At 49.7% G+C, this 17,498-nt stretch overlaps 1 protein-coding gene across 3 annotated transcripts in view; it reads left to right on the top strand.

Annotated features, from left to right (window-relative positions):
- The window catches only part of KCNIP3 (potassium voltage-gated channel interacting protein 3), an 80,424-nt gene that overhangs the window by 40,476 nt on the left and 22,450 nt on the right, over window positions 1-17,498 (top strand). Inside the window, exon 1 of one of the 3 annotated variants that reach the window (XM_066267734.1) lies at window positions 5,038-5,140. The exons of the other annotated variants lie outside the window; for them this stretch is intronic. Coding sequence (XP_066123831.1) covers window positions 5,038-5,140 — 103 coding nt within the window. Of the gene's footprint in view, window positions 1-5,037; window positions 5,141-17,498 lie in introns of those variants that run through there. 3 annotated transcript variants of the gene reach the window in all.

The following is a 17,498-nucleotide window of genomic DNA, read 5'->3' as shown; positions in this document are numbered from 1 at the left end:
GCAGGCATTAATTAGCTGGGTAAAAAGGAGGAGGACAATGAGGGAAGGGAGGAGGAGGAGAAGGAGGGAGAGGAAGAACATATAAGTTCAGGGAAGAGCGTGTGCAGAGACCTGGAAGTGAGAGTCTTGAGCTTACTCAGGTAGCTGCAAATGTGCCTGGGTTCATGTAAACAAGGGAGAGTGGGGAGGGCGGTGCAATCACATGGGTCTAGAATGGTAGGGTGCTGTTGAGTTAAAACCATAGGCTCTGACCTGACCAGGCAGTGGCGCAGTGGATAGAGCATCGGACTGGGATGCAGAGGACCCAGGTTCGAAGCCTTGAGGTTGCTGGCTTGAGTGCAGGCCCTTTCAGTTTGAATGCAGGCTCACCAGCTTGAGCAAGGGGTCACTCAGTCTGCTGTAGCGCCCCCTCCCCCCCGTCAAGGCACATATGAGAAAGCAATCAATGAACAACCAAAGTGCTGCAACAAAGAACTGATGCTTCTCATCTCTCTCCTTTCCTGTCTGTCTGCCCCTCTTTCTGTCTCTGTCACAAAAAAACAACAAAAACCATAGGCTCTGGAACTGGACTGCTTGGATTCAAATCTTAACACTGTAGTTTAATACCTGTGTGTCGTTAAGCAAACCATTAACCACTCTGTGCTTCAATTTCTTCCTCTTACCAAGTCTCCACCTTATATGGAGCTGTGAGCAATGGAGATGAATTGTGTTTAAGTGCTTCTTGCAGAGTAAGTACTTGGTAGATATCAGCTGTTCATATAGGCCTTGTTAAAGATTTTGCTCTTTGTTCTATGAGTATTGGAGAACTCATACTGTCTTGAGCAACAATACAGGGATTTATTGACTCATATAACCAAAATATATAGGTTTAGGTATGTCATCAGATACAGCTGGATCCAGGCACATAGCACTCTGCATTGTTTGCTCTGCTTTCCAGTGAGGTGACGACATTCTCAGGCTTCCTGTCTCCACAAGGTGACAGGGTGGCCACTTAGCTACCACAGTGAAAGAGATAGCCTCTCTCCTGCTTGTCCCAAAGCCATCTCATTGTCCTAGTTCCTATTTGGTGCCCAGATCTGAGCCAGTCACTGTGCAGTAGAGAAGGGGTATGCAGCTGGAAAAAAGGAATTGACACTGAGCGGCCAGTTATATCCCCAAATATCCAATATCACTGGCCTGAGGCCAGCAAGGGGTTCTAAAAGGAAATGGAGGTGCTGTTATCAAATTGGGGAGAGGTGTGCTGAGCAGGCAGACCCAGGCAATGTTGAGTCAGAGGTACTGGAGGTTTTACACAGGAAGGACAAGGTCTGATGTCCCCCCATGAGATAACCACTGGCTGATGGAAGAACAAGGTGGGAGGAGGGCAGAGTGGGGGTGAGGACAGGCACTGGGGATCAATGTCAGCAGTCCAGGAGAGAGGGTATGGCATGGCTGGGCTGGTGGCCGTGGAGCAGAGATTGATAAGAAAGAGGCATACAGCCAGGGCTTGGTGACAGACTGGGAAGGAGTGGGGACAGGCGGGTTCTAGGCCAAGAGCCAGGATCTGGCCTGAGCAACTGAGACAGGGAGGGGTCTACTGAGGGGGGTTTAATTTGGAGGACAGAGTGAGAGTTCAGCTTTAGATGCCCTGTGTTTCAGCAGGGCATCTGGATTCCTTGGGTAGAAGTCTGGGAGGCATGTCTTTGAGGAATTCTTGTCTGGTTTTTACAAAATATGAGAATGATAAATAAACTGAATAATGCCTGCTCTGTCCAGTAGAATGTACTAGAACCAAGGGAGGCCTTCACTCCAGGAACAACTTAGTGAGCTGTCTGCAGGGAATGTGTCCCTGGAATATGTGCCCCATCCAATCTCTCCCTGAAGAGTCAGAAAAATCCTTGGGCAGCTAGGTGGTCAGGCAACAGGCTGGGGGCATGAAATGAGTATTAGTCAAACTGATGGAGTCCTAGCCCCCAGGAGCTGATAATGCAGCTATGGCTAGACATGAGGATCACAGGTGACATGGAAGGTGTCTGGGCAGACAACTGAAACTCAGTGCAGAATGGTGTGGCCAGGCAGCAGAGGCCGTGGGGGCTGAGAAGGGAAGGGGGTAATGCAGGGTTGGCATAATCTGGTGTGGCTTCCCAGAGACAGAACTGGAGGGCCATCATTAATGTACCAGACAAAAGGAAGACCATGATTTCAGGTGTGGGCTGCAAGCCTAGGTGTGGAGTGCACCCTACCCTGCCCCAAAGCAGCTGGGTCTCTAAGAGCTTTCTAATTTAGATGACCATACCAGGGCCTCCCCAGGCCTCCCAGACATCCTGAAACCTTCAAGTGAGGGCTCGTCCCCAGCCTTCCCAGTCATCTGAGGAAGAGCGAGCTATTCCCTCCACAGGACCCCTCATCTGTCCCTATCTCTGTGGCAGCCCTCAGCACCCTAACCTGTAGAGGTTTCTCTGTGCCCCTCCCCTTCACCCACTTCCTCCTCAAGGCAGGGAACTGGCAGGGAGCACTGTCAACACCAGCATACCCTCTGTCACAGGAGGCCCTGGGGGATGTTGGGGTCCAGTGGATGCATGCCAGGACAAATGGCCCTGGCAGGGAAGCTAGAGGTGGCTGGGGAAGATCTGGCTGGGCACTTTCTGAGTGCAGGGTACATGTACAAGGTTTTGGGGCTCATCTGCCTGCTTCCCTCTTCAAGTCCAGGGGAGAAGCAGGTGTGGCAGGGCCATCAGCCCAGTCTCAGTGGACCGGAGCTGGCCTCAGAACTGGCAGGCCTTAAGCTAGTGATGAGCAGGGAGTCAGCTTCCCATCCATTAGGCCGTGGCCCAGCTGCTGATGCTGCGCGGACGTTCTGCTCTTGGCCCTGCTATCTACTTAGGCATCGTTAATATTTTACGCTGTAGAGCCAGGGGATCGATGTCTTGTTTATAGCTCAATGTTTATGGGCAGTCATTGAAACTTTCACAGGGAAGATGTGCAGTAGCACCAGGGGAAACTGAGTCAGGGAGCAGAGGTGGGAAATCCTCAGGAGGGCAGCAAGATGGCTTCCTTTGTTTGCTTGATTCTTTGTCCTCCCATCTCTCTCACATCTGACACCTTGGGCATGGCCAACACCAGAATACACCCCATGGGCCATGAGAGCCCCTGCCCGACATTCTATAGACTTTCACAGGCTTTAGTAACTCGCTTGGTCAGGCAAAGTCGTGATCTCTGCCATTTTAGCCTCTCTGCCTAGAACTCTGCCTTTGGTCAGTACAGACTCATTGCCTCCCACTGAAATTAGATGGAAAGCTATGCGTTTACAGTTCTTTAAAAATATCTCCACCAATTCAGACTTTAGTGTTAAATAGTGAGGTTGAACTGCGCAGCCCAAAGAAAGGCCACATGCAGCCTTCTTCCCTTCAGATTGCAAGGAAGCAGTGAGATGCCCTAGGGCAGCAGCTGCTCCGGAGCCCAGCAGGCCGGGCTGCACCTGTGTCCTTACCCTAATCCACCCTCCTCTTCCGGCTTTCCTCGCCTGTACAATAGAAGTGCCCACTGGCGGAGCCCTCAAGGATGACAAGTAACCCTAATGGCTTGACTCCTATCAGCTCCAGAAGGGCTCTCAGTGGCAGCTGCGGTTTCCCACCCCACCAGGCACTGAGCTCTGTGTTGGGACACAAGTAACCGCTCAGGATTTGTTGAATGAATGAGTGAATGAGTACGTAGCAGAGGTTCCATAAATGGGATTTGTTATTGTTCAGGCCTTAGGTGCAAACAGGACTTACGCTCACGGGTGTGGACCGGGGTTGGGTTTCCCTCCGCTAAGGACCCGGAGGACAGAACTTGTCTGCAATAGCGCGCGCGTCCTGGCCCCTAAATCCAAGCTGGTACACAGCGCCCGCTGGAGGAAGCAGAGTAGCGGCTCCCGCGCCCCGAGTCCGAGTCCGGGAGTTTGGGCACTCAGAGGATCCCGTTCTCGGCCCTGCCACGCCCTTCTTCTCCTCTTCTTTTCCTCTGCTTTTCTTCCCTACCCAGTGCCCTGGGCAGGAAAAAGGCGATCCACAAACTAATTAGCACTGCCTTGCCCTACCGAAGCGGAGCGCTTGGCATCCACTTAGCTCTTTCCCACAGCCGGAAAAGCAGGCACCAGGTCCTCCGGGAGGAGGAGGTTGCAAGTCCGCGACTTTACTAAGGTCACGGAGCTAAGGCAGGACTCGAACTCAGCTTCGCGGACTCTAGTGCCAAAGGCCACACACCCTCTTAAAAAGCCTCGAGCGCACCAGGTTTCCAGAACCGAAGAACTTTGTAAACCAGGGCCAAATTTAATCTCTGGCCGAGGGCTGGGTTATGGGAGACACCGGGGCCAAAGGGCTTTCTGGATCCCTCGAAGGCCAACTCTGCTTAGGCGGCCGGGCGGGAGCGGTGGCAGCCGAACTCCACACCCTCAGCCAGGAGAAGGAAGCCTGGACTTCTCCGGGAGTGATGCGGTGCTCTTTTCCTCCCCGCCCCCTCCATGCACTGACGGCTCGGTGAAACCACCACCCGGCAGCCTCTCGGGGTTGGCGGGGAAGCGGTGGCCTTGTGCCAGGCTCCGTCCCGGACTGAACCGCGCGGGGCGGGGCCGCCTCCCCCGCCCTTCCCCGGCCCGAGGTGGGGCCTTAGGGGACGCCTCCCGGGTGGTCGCCACGCCTAGGCCAATGAACGCGCTGGGAGCCGTGATGGAGGCTGGGCGGCTCGGAGTGCCGGGGACCTCCGCGCACCTGCGCCCACGGGGCTGGAGAGGGGGCAAGAGACGCGGCGCCCGTGCAGGGCATGGAGACGCCTCTAGCCCGTGTCGCCGCCGCGCTTCAAAGTTTGCAGTGAGTCGGAAAGTTGCGCTCCGGTTCGGCCGCTGCGCCGCGTCTCACCTCTGGGCCGGGTCCACCTTGCCGCCACCGCCGCCGCCTTAAGCGGGTCGTCAGCCCCGCAGACACTCGCAACCCCGCCTGCCGGGGGCATGTGAGCCGCGGCCTCCCCAGGAGCCGGAGGGCTGCACCGGCCCGGCGCCTCGGAGGCAGCGCGTGAGCCGCCATGGGTATACAGGGCATGGAGCTGTGCGCCATGGCTGTGGTGGTGCTGCTGTTCATCGCAGTGCTCAAGCAGTTCGGCATCCTGGAGCCCATGTCCATGGAAGGTAATGTGTGGTCCCTGCCCCCGCTGCCCTCCGCGGGAGCCCGCGGTCTGTGAGGAGGGGGGCGCAAGGGCTCGGGTCCGGCACGCCTAGCTCCGCAGCCCCTGCTGCCTTCCGGCCCGAGAGGGCTGGGCCTGAGACCATGGGGTCAAAGAGGGCTCTGGCCTGAGTGACCTCCGAGGGGACGGAGCTGCGGTGCTAAAGGTTGGTGTGAAGGAGATGCCAGGTGGCACCTGAGCCGCATTCCTGGCCGTCTCAGGCCTGCCGATCCGACTCGCCTGCGTTAAGCATAGCTACCTTAAACCGTCCGGGAGCGGGAGGTGGTGCAGGGTGAGAACGACAGGATGACCCTCCGCCCAGGGCGCAGGGCGACGAGTAATATAAAGCCTCTGCCTTGTGTTTGGGGCCGTCCCTTTCGCCCTCATCCAACATCCACTTTCCCCTCCCCAGGTGAGGCTCAGGCCACGGGATCAGTAACCAAATCCTTAGGCGCTATATTTATGTTTCAGTAAAATATTAAACGAGGAGACAGACCTACTCTTAAATCAGACACTGCCGCCTCCCCGACAGCCCTAGCAGATGCCCTTGGAGCTGCTTCCCGACCCTTGGTGCCTTCCTAAACTCTGGGCAGGTTGGAAGAAGGAGGCCCTGCAGGGCACAGCCTTTCTGAAGGGGACCTTGACTCACCAGGGCTGTAACCAGTCCTCCAACAGTGCCAAAGAAGCGATTGCAGTCCTGTACTGCTGGACCATGGGGAAGGGGCGAGTCCTCTCGGAGGAGGATGGGTACCTGCCTGCCTCAGCATTCTGCTGACCTTGTCAGGGTTCAGGTTCTGGGGCTGAAACCCAGAGGCCTCAGGAGGGATGAGCCTGACCCTGCCTCTGAATGGCCTGCAGCCCCTTGGAGATGGGGATATACCCCAACCCCTGTGAAGGGCTGCTGAAGGCAGGATGGGGCACAGGGCCAGGATGCCAGGCTTGCCCTCCATTCTGCCTTCAGAGCCCAGGGCCTGCTCTTTACCCGAAGTTCATGGCCATGTGCTCTTCAGAAGTCCTCCTGCTCCATCACACCTTTTCTAGGTGAGTTCAGGGGCCCAGATAGAAGGAACTTGCTCAAGGTGGTTCTGAGAAGTGTCACCTTAAACTTTGCGCTTGGAGAGGAAATTTATCCAATCCAGGGCTGCACCTGGCTGGATTCTGACCCTAGCAGGGGTAATCTCTGAAAGGGAACTTAGTGGGAAATGCAGACACAGTGCTGTGGAACCCCCTTGCTGCCAGGCACTAGCCTATCCCCTAGTCCCTATCCTCTCTCAACCTGCGGTCTCTTTGTGTGTGTGGAGGGGTCTCACACCCCTCCACTGACTGGGCCCAGTTGGCTGTGTTCACCAGAGGCTGCTCGGGCAGATGAACAGCCCTAGGATGATCAGGGATGTGGTTGAAGGTGCTACCCAGCATCTTGCTCACAGGTCTGGGCCAGTCTGAAGTTGGCTTTTGTGATTCCTAAGGAAAATGCATTTCTTCATGAGGTGCAGGGTATGCCTCTCTGTGTCAGGCACTGCTTTCTGAGCTTTGCACACATACACACATTTAGTCTTCACAATGCTTGTGAGGGGAACTCTTCCACTGCAGATTTGGACCTAGGCAGGTGCCTCCACTTTGGGTTCCTGACACCTGTGCTGTAGAAGGCTGAGATGCACACGGCCCCCACAGTTTTATGGGGTTAGAGACACATCCAAAAAAGCGTGTCAGAGTTCAAAAAGGTCCTGGCTCTGCTGGATAAAACATCCACCTCAGGCTCAAATGAGTTTCTTTCATGGTATATTTGCCCAGTGTGCCTGCGGAGTCTAGGGTCTTGATGCTGTGGGAAGGAGCACAGCCCCTCCGAGCCAGCCAAATCTGAGCTGGGAGCCTGCCACCCACACATACTGGCTGTACAACTCCCTTCCTTTCTGAGCCTCAGTCTGACCTTCTATAAAATGAGACCAATAATAAATCCTGCCCTAGTGGACTGTGGCAGACATGTAACTGGTCAGTGGGACTTTCATGGCCCCAGAGTTGTTCTTGGAGTATGATAAATGTACAGCTTTGTGAACTATTGCCATTACCAATAACTAGTAACACAGTGATGAGTTGTACTAACAGAAGTGACACACTGCGGAAAACACCCTCTCACTTAGACTGGCCTCCCTGCCTGCATCACAGGGAGAGGGTTGTAAGTTCCAGATGTTCCTTGTTGAGGGGGAGTGGGGCCTGGAAAGGCCCATTGGCCAGGCAGTGTCTAAGGGACTATCAGATGGACTGTGAGGAGCCTCAACTCTTGGGCCTCAGCCTGGATGTGTGTTGGCACAGAGGGAAGGGTGCTGGTACCCAGGTCCCTCCAAGCCTGTGTGCTTTCAGTGGGATGTGTTTCTTGTCCTCTCTGAGACTCCGTAGTTCTCATCTGAAAGAGACCAGAGTTATGAGGCCCCTGGGAATTATCAGGAACTAATGGATCGGGGTTGTAGGGATGCAGCTTTCTAGAAATAGATGCAGGAGTCAAAAGGCCCTCCTCTCTCTGCCCTGGACACCTGTCAGTCTCTGCCTCTGGTGACTGTCAGAAGTTCCAGCCTGGTGTGGCCACCAGCTTACTGGGTGACTTCAGTGCATCTTAATTTTCTCATCTGTAGAATGAGGATAATAATAGACTATTTTCCCCTATCCACTTCTAGGAGTTGGGGTGAACTACAGCACTTTTCAAAAGTTAAAAGTGGAACTCAGCTCTAAGAAACTCCTGGGGGTAGGGCCTACCTGGGCCGATCACCTTTGTTATTGAGACTGACACAGCCCTCACAGCAGACCTTTGTGTCCACCCCAGTGGCCCAAGGCTGGACTCTGGCTGCTGCTTCTCTCAGTCCAGGTTTCCTCAATTCCAGACTGGCAGCTTTGGGCCGAGGGCAGTTTGTCCCTTGTGGACATTTGGAAATGTCTGGAGGCTTGACTGTGAGGCCAGAGTATAGGTGGGTGAAGAGAACAGAGTAGGGGGAGAGTGTGGCTGGCCCGTGACAGGGATATGCACGGCTTGGCCCACTACCCCTGTTCTTCCAGCAGATAGCCCAGCCCTTTATAGCTGCCTTCCTCACACAGCACCCATGGGGCCTGGCCTTGCAAAGCTGACCTTGGATCCTAGAAGGTCCACAACCGACTCTTGGTTTGAGCAGGCCCAAGGGGCCACTGTTACTCCTCCAATCCCCTCCCTCTCTTGCTCGTCTCCTCTCCAGCACCCTCTCCTACCTTTGCTGGGGCTGGTGGTGCTCTGAGCATCCTGGGTGCTCTTGTCCCTGGCAGGGACCACTGCTCTTGGTACACTGCAGGTCCACCAGGACTCCTTTGGTCCTTGGGCAGTTTCCAGATTTAGGGTGCTGACAAGGACAGTAGTCCTTGAGAGTAGCAAGTGCTCTCTCAAGGCTAGGCACTTTGTGACACATTATAATTTTCTCCTCATTTTAGGCTAACTTAATTTAAAAAAAAATTTTTTTTTAAGTGAGAGGAAGGAAGATAGAAACAGACTCCTGCATGTGTCCCAACCGGATCCACCCGGCAATCCCATCTGGGGCCGATGCTCAAATCAACCGAGATAGCCTCAGCTCCTGAGGCTGACACTGGGACTAGTCAAGCCACTGGCTTCAGGAGGGGAAGAGAGAGAGAGAAGGGGGAGAGGGAGGGAGAGAGAAGCAGATGGTTGCTTTTCATGTGTGCCCTGACGGGATCGAACCCGGGATGTCCGCACACTGGGCCAACACCGTATCTACTGAGCCAACTGGCCAGGGCTTTGGCTCATTTTATAGATAAGGAGACTAAGGATCAGGAAATATAACTGACTTGCCTGCGGTTGCCCAGCCCAGAGAGTGGCAGAACCAGGACCTTTCTGAACTTTGACACATTGTCCTGGATGTGTCTCTAACTCTGCAAGACCGTGGAGGGCCTTTTGCATTCCAGCCTCCTACCATGCACGTGTCAGGAGCCCAAAGTGGAGGCAGTTGCCTGGGCCCAAATCTGAAGCGGGAAGGGTACCCCTCACAGCACTGTGAGGACTAAATGTGTGAATGTGTGTGGAATGCTGGTGGCCAAGACCAGGCAGGTTCACATTGGATTCAGCCAGACGGTAAAGAAACTGCAGAGCTGGGAAGCATTGGGCCATTCCTGTTTTAATAGAGTCTCGCAACAGCGGAGGAGCACACAGGCAGGGGAAAACCTCTCAGGCAAAGATACAGCAAAAATGGCCCCTCACAGTGGTGGGTAGGCAATCCGCCATCTGCAGTCACCAGTTTCTCTGAGTGCAAGCACCTATGGCCTTAGATAGGCTATGCACATGCCTCCGCCACATGTTCATGCTCTAATCATGCAAAGCCCTTGCAGCTGGTGAACCAGCGAGCAAGCCTAACACAGCTTTTTCCCTAACAGTGTGCACAGCTCAGAAAGCAGTGCCCGGCACAGAGAGAGTGCATTGTAAGTGTTAGCTCCTGTCACTGCTGGCAGAAATGACCTAGCCCACATGACCTAGCTCCAGGGTCACACATCACTGACTGTATTAGAAGTTAGTGGGCATAAAGAATGCACTTGACAGGCCACCAGAGTAAGACTTCATGTGAGATTCCTGACTAAGCTTCTTGGAAACTGCTGTGTCTAGATAAGCAGCAGTTGAAGTGGAGACTTGGGGTGGGAGGGCCTTTCCCAAGCCCCATAGCCTACAGCAACCTCAGGCCTGGGGCTCCAGCCCACCTGCCTGTCCAGCAGAAACTATCCCCATGGACCCACCCTTCTCTTCCCTTCCCTATAGCTAGCCCAGCAGGCAGCAGCCTCAGCCACTGGAGACCAGAGCCAGCCTGGACCTTATAGAGCACATAATGTAGGATGCCCACCATGATAAAGAGCCTGTCAAGGGCATCCTCCTTGCTCACTAACTTTCAGCACACAGTCAGTGGTGTGTGACCCTGGCAGTCTTGTGGGCTAGGTCATTCCTGCCAGCAGTGATGGGAGCCAACACAACACACTCCTTTGTACCGGGCACTGCTTTCTGAGCTTTGAGTTTTAGCTCATTGTCTCCTTTTCCGATGATTACCTGCTTTAGACATTTCTTTTTTGTCAGCTATGAACACTGGATATTGTCTTCTTACATCCTGCTGAGTGTCTTTAACTGACCACAGTGCCCTTGGTTGAACAGAAGTCCTTAATTTTAATGGGATTGAATTCATTCATTTTTTTACCTCTATGGTGTGAACTTCTGAGGTTTTCAGAAGTCTTTCCTTACCCTTTAGTTAGCAAGATGCCCTTTATTTTAACTTGCAGCTCACCTTTTATATTTGGACCCTAGTTCACCCGGAGCCACTTTCATATGTGGTGAAAAGGGCCCCAGATCCATTCTCCGTGTGTGGTGAACTGGCTTTTGGAACTCCATCGCCTAAACCTCGGCCTTTCCTCAGTCTCCTGTGAAGCTGCCCAGAACCTCTTCCTTGTCTCTGGTTGGCTTGTTGGTTTGTTCTTGTACCTACCACACAGTTTTTATTGCAGTGACTATGCAGTATGAATTAGTATCCAATAGAGAAAGCTCTCTCTTTACTCCTCTTTTCTAGATTTTATTCCTCTGGAGTCTTTATTCCTCATTCTACATTTCAGAGTAACTTTATTAACATCCTCAAAAAGTCCAACTAGATTTTTTAAATTGTGAGTGTGCCAAATTTACATATTACTTTGGGTAGAAATGACATTTATAATATTTTATGGCCCTATCTAAAATGGGATGTCTTATTTATTTGGATTATATGTCTATATAGAGGTCTTCTGAGTTTTGGTTAATGCTTTTATTGATATTATGAAGGTTATCTTTTTATTATTATTATTAATTTTAGTGGGGTGACATTGATAAATCAGGGTACATATGTTCAGAGAAAACATCTCCAGATTATTTTGACATTTGATTATGTTGCATACCCATCACCCAAAGTCAAATTGTCTTCCGTCACCTTCTATCTGGTTTTCTTTGTGCCCTTCCCCTCCCCCACCCCCTTCCTTCCCCCCCCATCCCCACTTCATTACCATCACATTCTTGTCCATGTCTCTAAGTCTCATTTTTATGTCCTATCTATGTATGTAATCATAGAGTTCTTAGTTTTTTCTGATTTACTTATTTCACTCAGTATAATGTTATCAAGATCCATCTATGTTATTGTAAATGATCCGATGTCATCATTTCTTATGGCTGAGTAGTATTCCATAGTGTATATGTACCAAAGCTTTTTAATCCACTCATCCACTGACGGACACTTGGGCTGTTTCCAGATCTTCGCTATTGTGAACAATGCTGCCATAAACATGGGGGTGCATTTCTTCTTTTGAAATAGTGCCATGAAGGTTATCTTTTTATTATATTTTCCAGGTGGTTATTACTGGCATAGAAAATTGCTATTGGTTTTCATAAATTAATCTTATGTCTGGCAAACTTACCAAACTCTCATGTATTTGATTTTTTTTCCCTGAGGTCCATATTACCTACAAATAATGATAGTTTTTTCCTTTAATTCCCAACTCTCCCATCGCTTATTTCTGCTTTTGAAATTTTTGTAGAGCCTTGGCAGGACAGTAGTGATTGAGGCCACCCTTGTGATTGTGGCCCAGATCTTAAAGAGAATGTGTCTTAGCCTTTGCCATTACCGTAAATCTAAAATTTTCTGTAAATAAATATGATATATGATTTGCAACTGTAAGCTGCGAGTTAAGACAGTTCCCTTTAATTCCTAGTTTATTAAGAGTTTTTGTTTTAATTATAAGTAGATGCAGATGTTTATCAATAATGTTTATCTTTCTTTGCATTAGGATTTTCAGTGATTTTCCCTCCTTATTCTCTTATAGATAAAATCTTACCACGATGTCTTTTACTTTTTTAAAAATACAGTAGGGGCCGTGGCTGGTTGGCTCAGTGGTAGAGCCAACCAGCGTGTGGAAGTCCGGGGTTCGATTCCCAGTCAGGGCACACAGGAAAAGTGACCATCTGCTTCTCTACCCCTCCCTGCTCCCTATATCCCACCCACACCCCAGCAGCCATGGCTCTATTGATTCCAGTAAAGTGGCCCCCGGGGGCTGTGGATGGCTCAGTAGCCTCCACCTGAGCAACAGACAGTGCCCCAGATGGGCAGAGCATCGCCCCATAGGAAACTTGCCAGGTGGATCCTGGTTGGGGTGCATGCGAGAGTCTTTCTGCCTCCTCTCTGCTCTGCTCTCAATTTTAAAAAATGTGGTTGGATTCAGTTAGCTAAGATTTGGTTTCATCTATGCTCAAAAGTGAAGTGAGGGCCCTGGCCAGTTGGCTCAGCGGTAGAGCGTAGGCCTGGTGTACAGGAGTCCCTGGTTTGATTCCCGGCCAGGGCACACAGGAGAAGCGCCCATCTGCTTCTCCACCCCTCCCCCTCTCCTTCCTCTCTGTCTCTCTCTTCCCCTCCCGCAGCCAAGGCTCCATTGGAGCAAAGTTGGCCCGGGTGCTGAGGATGGCTCTGTGGCCTCTGCCTCAGGCACTAGAATGGCTCTGGTTGCAACATAGTGATGCCCCAGATGGGCAGAGCATCACCCCCTGGTGGGTGTGCCGGGTGGATCCCAGTCAGGCACATGGTCGGGCACATGCGGGAGTCTGTCTGACTGCCTCCCCGTTTCCAACTTCAGAAAAATACAAAAAAAAAAAGTGAAGTGAGCATATAATTTTTTGTTTTTCCAGCTTTATTGAGATATAACTGACATATAACATGGTGTAAATTTAAGGTCTACAATGAGGTAATTTGATACATGTATATATTGTGAAATGATGACCACAGTAAAATTATTCAAAACATCCCTCACCGGCCCTGGCCGGTTGGCTCAGCGGTAGAGTGTCGGCCTAGCGTGTGGAGGACCCGGGTTTGATTCCCGGCCAGGGCACACAGGAGAAGCGCCCATTTGCTTCTCCACCCCTCCGCCGCGCTTTCCTCTCTGTCTCTCTCTTCCCCTCCCGCAGCCAAGGCTCCATTGGAGCAAAGATGGCCCGGGCGCTGGGGATGGCTCTGTGGCCTCTGCCTCAGGCGCTAGAGTGGCTCTGGTCGCAACATGGCGACGCCCAGGATGGGCAGAGCATCGCCCCCTGGTAGGCAGAGCGTGGCCCCCATGGTGGGCGTGCCAGGTGGATCCCGGTCGGGCGCATGCGGGAGTCTGTCTGACTGTCTCTCCCTGTTTCCAGCTTCAGAAAAATGAAAAAACAAAAAAACAAAAAAAAAACATCCCTCACCTCACATAAATACTATTTTTTGTTGTTGTTGTGGTGAAAACATTAAGATCTACTCCCTTAGCACCTTTCAAGTGTACAGCACAGCACTGTCAGCTACAGTCACCATGCTGTGCGTTACATTCCCAGATCTCGTTCATCTTATAGCTGGAAGCTGGTATCTTTTGACCAACACTTCCCCATTTCCCCACGCCCAACCCTTGGCCGCTACCATTCTACTGTTTCCATGAGTCTGGCTTTATTAAGATTCCACATATTAGTGAGATCATACAGTGTTTGTTTTTCTCTGACTTACTTCATGTAGCTAATGTCCTTAACGTCCATCCATGTCATCACTGTAATTTTTATTCCTATATTGGCCATATATGAGTTAGGAATCAAGATGACTCTATCCATCACTAGATTAGCAATATGAAGATCACTGGTGAGCTTTAAAAATTTTTTTTAACTGATTTCTTTTAGAGAAACAGAAGAAGGAAGAGAAAGAGAGAAACATCGATTTGTTATTCCACTTAGTTGTGCATTCATATGTTGCTTCCTGTATGTGCCCTAACCAGGAACCAAACCCACAACTTGGAGTTTCAGGCTGAAGCTTTACCTGACTGAGCTAACTGGGCAGGGTCTGGTAGCCCTTTCAAAAGTAGTTTCTATTGAGTGGTGGGCAAATGCCCCAGAGGAGTGTGTTCAAGAGAGAATTGGAGGGGGGTGAAGTTAGTAAGTCAGGGAGAGAGAAATAGCTTTAGAGGAAAGGAGGGCCAGGGAGTTTTTTTATCTTTTTTTTCTTTCTTTTTTTTTTCTTTTTTCAATGAAAGAAATAGCAGCATAAATAGATATAGTTTTTGTTTTATTTTTTGGCCTTTGAGGCAGAGGATTAGGTTACTCATGCTCTTTAGTTCATGGGACAGTATCAGTCATACCTTATTTAAAACGCTCTCTTGTTTTACTTTTACTTTTCCCTTTTTAAAAAAAAATTTCCATTGATTTGAGAGAAAGAAAGAGAGAGGAAGGAAGAGAATGGGGAAAAGGAGGGAGGGGGGAGAGAGAGAGAGACATCAATTCTCTACTCCACTTAGTTGTCCCATTTAGTTGTGCGCTCACTGGTTGGTTCTCCAGTGACTGGAGATCAAACCCCCAACCTGCACAGGCTAGGATAATGCTTTCTCCAGTGAGCCACCTGGCCAGGGCTTCCCATTCCTTTTTGTCCCTCCACTTCCTCCTCCCCTATAGCTATTATTCTAATTTATGTTTCAGTTCTAATTTTTTAGTGCCATTTGCCATTTGCCTTTTGGTCCCCATTCCTATGATTTTATTTTAAACACAATAGAAGTTTATTTTCTCATAAATCTGGAGACTAGACACCTGAGATCAAGATATCATCAGCCTGACTAGGTGATGGTACAGTGGGTAGAGCATTGGACTGGGACGTGGAGGACCCAGGTTCAAAACCCCGAGGTCGCCGGCTTGAGCACAGGCTCATCTGGTTTGAGCATTCTCACCAGCTTGGACCCAAGGTCCAAGCTGAGCAAGGGGTCACTCACTCTGCTGTAGCCCCCCAGTCAAAGCACATATGAGAAAGCAATCAATGAACATCTAAGGTGCCACAACTATGAGTTGGTGCTTCTCATCTCTCTCCCTTCCTGTCTGTCTATCCCTGTCTGTCCTTCTCTCTGTCTCTCTCTATCTCTGTCACACACACACACACACACAAAAGATAACATCAGGTTTGGTTCCTTCTGAGCCCTCCCTGGCTTGCAGATTACCCCCTTCTCACTGTGTCCTCCTATGGTCTTTCCTCTGTGCATGCATGTGTCTGCTGTCTCTCAGTTCTGTGAATTTTGACAAATGCATGGTCATGTAGCCATTACCACCATCAAGATATAGAACAACCCCATCACCACAAAAAATTCTCTCATATAGTCAGCCCATCCTTTGCCCCGTCCCTGATATAGTCTCCTTCCCTATGGTTTCTATTATTTTTTATTTTCCAAAATGTCATATAATAGCATCTTATATTATGTAGTCTCTGTGTCTGATTCTTTTATTATTATTATTTATTTTCTGAAGTAAGAAGTGGGGAGGCAGGCAGACAGACTCCTGCATGTACCTGACTGGGATCCACCTGGCATACCCACCAGGGGGTGATGCTCTGCTCATCTGGGGTGTTGCTCCATTGCAGCCAGAGCCATCCTAGCGCCCGAGGCAGAGGCCATGGAGCCATCCTCAGCACCTGGGCCAACTTTTCTCCAATGGAGCCTTAGCTGAGGGAGGGAAACAGACATAGAGAAAAAGGAGAGGGGAAAGGATGGAGAAGCAGATGGGCACTTCTCCTGTGTGCCCTGGCTAGAGATTGAACCTAGGACTTCCACATGCTGGGCCGATGCTCTACCACTGAGCCAACTGGCCAGGGCCCCCCTCCCTTTTTTTCTTAATGAGAGGAGAGGAGATAGTGAGACAGACTCTTCCGCATGCGACCATACCAGGATCTACCTGGGAACCCCCTCATGGGACCGATGCTCAAATCAACCAAGCTAGTTTTAGCACCTGAGACCAACACTCAAACTAACCAAACTATACTCAGCACCCAGGCCAATGCTTGAACCAATCAAGCCACTAGCTGTGGGAGAGGAAGAGGGAGAGAAGGGGAAGAGGGAGGGAGGGAGGGAGGGGTAGAGAAGCAGATGGTGCCCTGATCAGGAATCAAACCCAGGATGTCCATAGGCCAGGCTGACACTCTATTTGCTGAGCCAACCACGTCCAGAGCCTCTTGCATCTGATTTTTTAACTTACTAATGCATTTGAGATTTGTCCCTGTTGTGGTTATCAGTAGTTTGTGTTCATTGCCAAGTAATATTTCACTGTGTGGATGTGACGCAGTTTGGTTATGCATTCACTGGTTGAAGAACATTTGGTTTATCTTCAACCTTTGGCGATTGTGAATTAAGTTGCTCTGGACTTTTGCATAAGTTATTGTGTGTATATAATATGTTCCATTTCATTCAGGTAAATAACCAGGAGTGGGATTTCTGGGTCGTAGGGTAAGTGTATGTTTATAAGAAACTGCCGCACTGATTTCCAGAGTGTCATCACCATTTTTATTCCTGACAGCAAAGTCTAACAGTTCCCATTACCCTGCTTCCTTAACAGTGCTTGATGTTGGCAATATTTGTGAGTTAAGTGATTCTAATAAGTGTGTAGTTGTATTTCATTATGGTTTTAATTTGGGTTCCCTCATTGCAAAAGGTGTTAAACACCTTTTTATGTACTTGCCATCTATATGTGCTTTAGGGTGAAGTGTTGAACAGTCCTTTGCCCAGTTATGAATTTGGGTTGTTTGTTTTCTTACTGCTGAGTTTTATGAGTTGTTTATAAATTCTGTATATCCATTGTCAGATATGTGAGTTGCAATTATTTATTTCCAATCTGTAGTGTATCTTTTTATTTAACAATATCTGCTACAGAGCCAAAGCTTTACTTTTTCATTAAAAAATATTCTCCTTCCCTATGATTAAAAATTTATCAATTTTTTTTTTGTATGATCATGTGTCTAAGAACTCTTTGCCTAAACCCAGGCCATGAAAATTTTTTTCTGCGTTTTTTTTTCCAGAAGTTCTATAGTTGTATGTCTTACATTTAATCTGTGCTCCATTTTGAGTTACCATATTTTCCCATGTATAAGACACACATTTTTTCAGAGAACTTGGGGTCTAAAAAGTGGGTGCGTCTTATACAGTGGTTGTTTTTTTACTTGCATTTTCTGATTTTTTGCGCTTGTTTTTTGGGCTCATTGTTGAAGACAGTGATTCATCATCAGACACAGATGAGGACAAGCTAATGCAGGGGTCCCCAAACTACGGCCCGCGAGCCACATGCGCCCCCCTGAGGCCATTTATCCGGCCCCCGCCGCACTTCCGGAAGGGGCACCTCTTTCATTGGTGGTCAGTGAGAGGAGCATAGTTCCCATTGAAATACTGGTCAGTTTGTTGATTTAAATTTACTTGTTCTTTATTTTAAATATTGTATTTGTTCCTGTTTTGTTTTTTTTTACTTTAAAATAAGATATGTGCAGTGTGCATAGGGATTT

Source organism: Saccopteryx bilineata, chromosome 3, assembly GCF_036850765.1.
Source record: "Saccopteryx bilineata isolate mSacBil1 chromosome 3, mSacBil1_pri_phased_curated, whole genome shotgun sequence".
NCBI lineage: Eukaryota > Metazoa > Chordata > Mammalia > Chiroptera > Emballonuridae > Saccopteryx > Saccopteryx bilineata.
The sequence above is the reverse complement of the archived record's forward strand: the minus strand, read 5'-3'. Positions and strand labels throughout refer to the sequence as shown.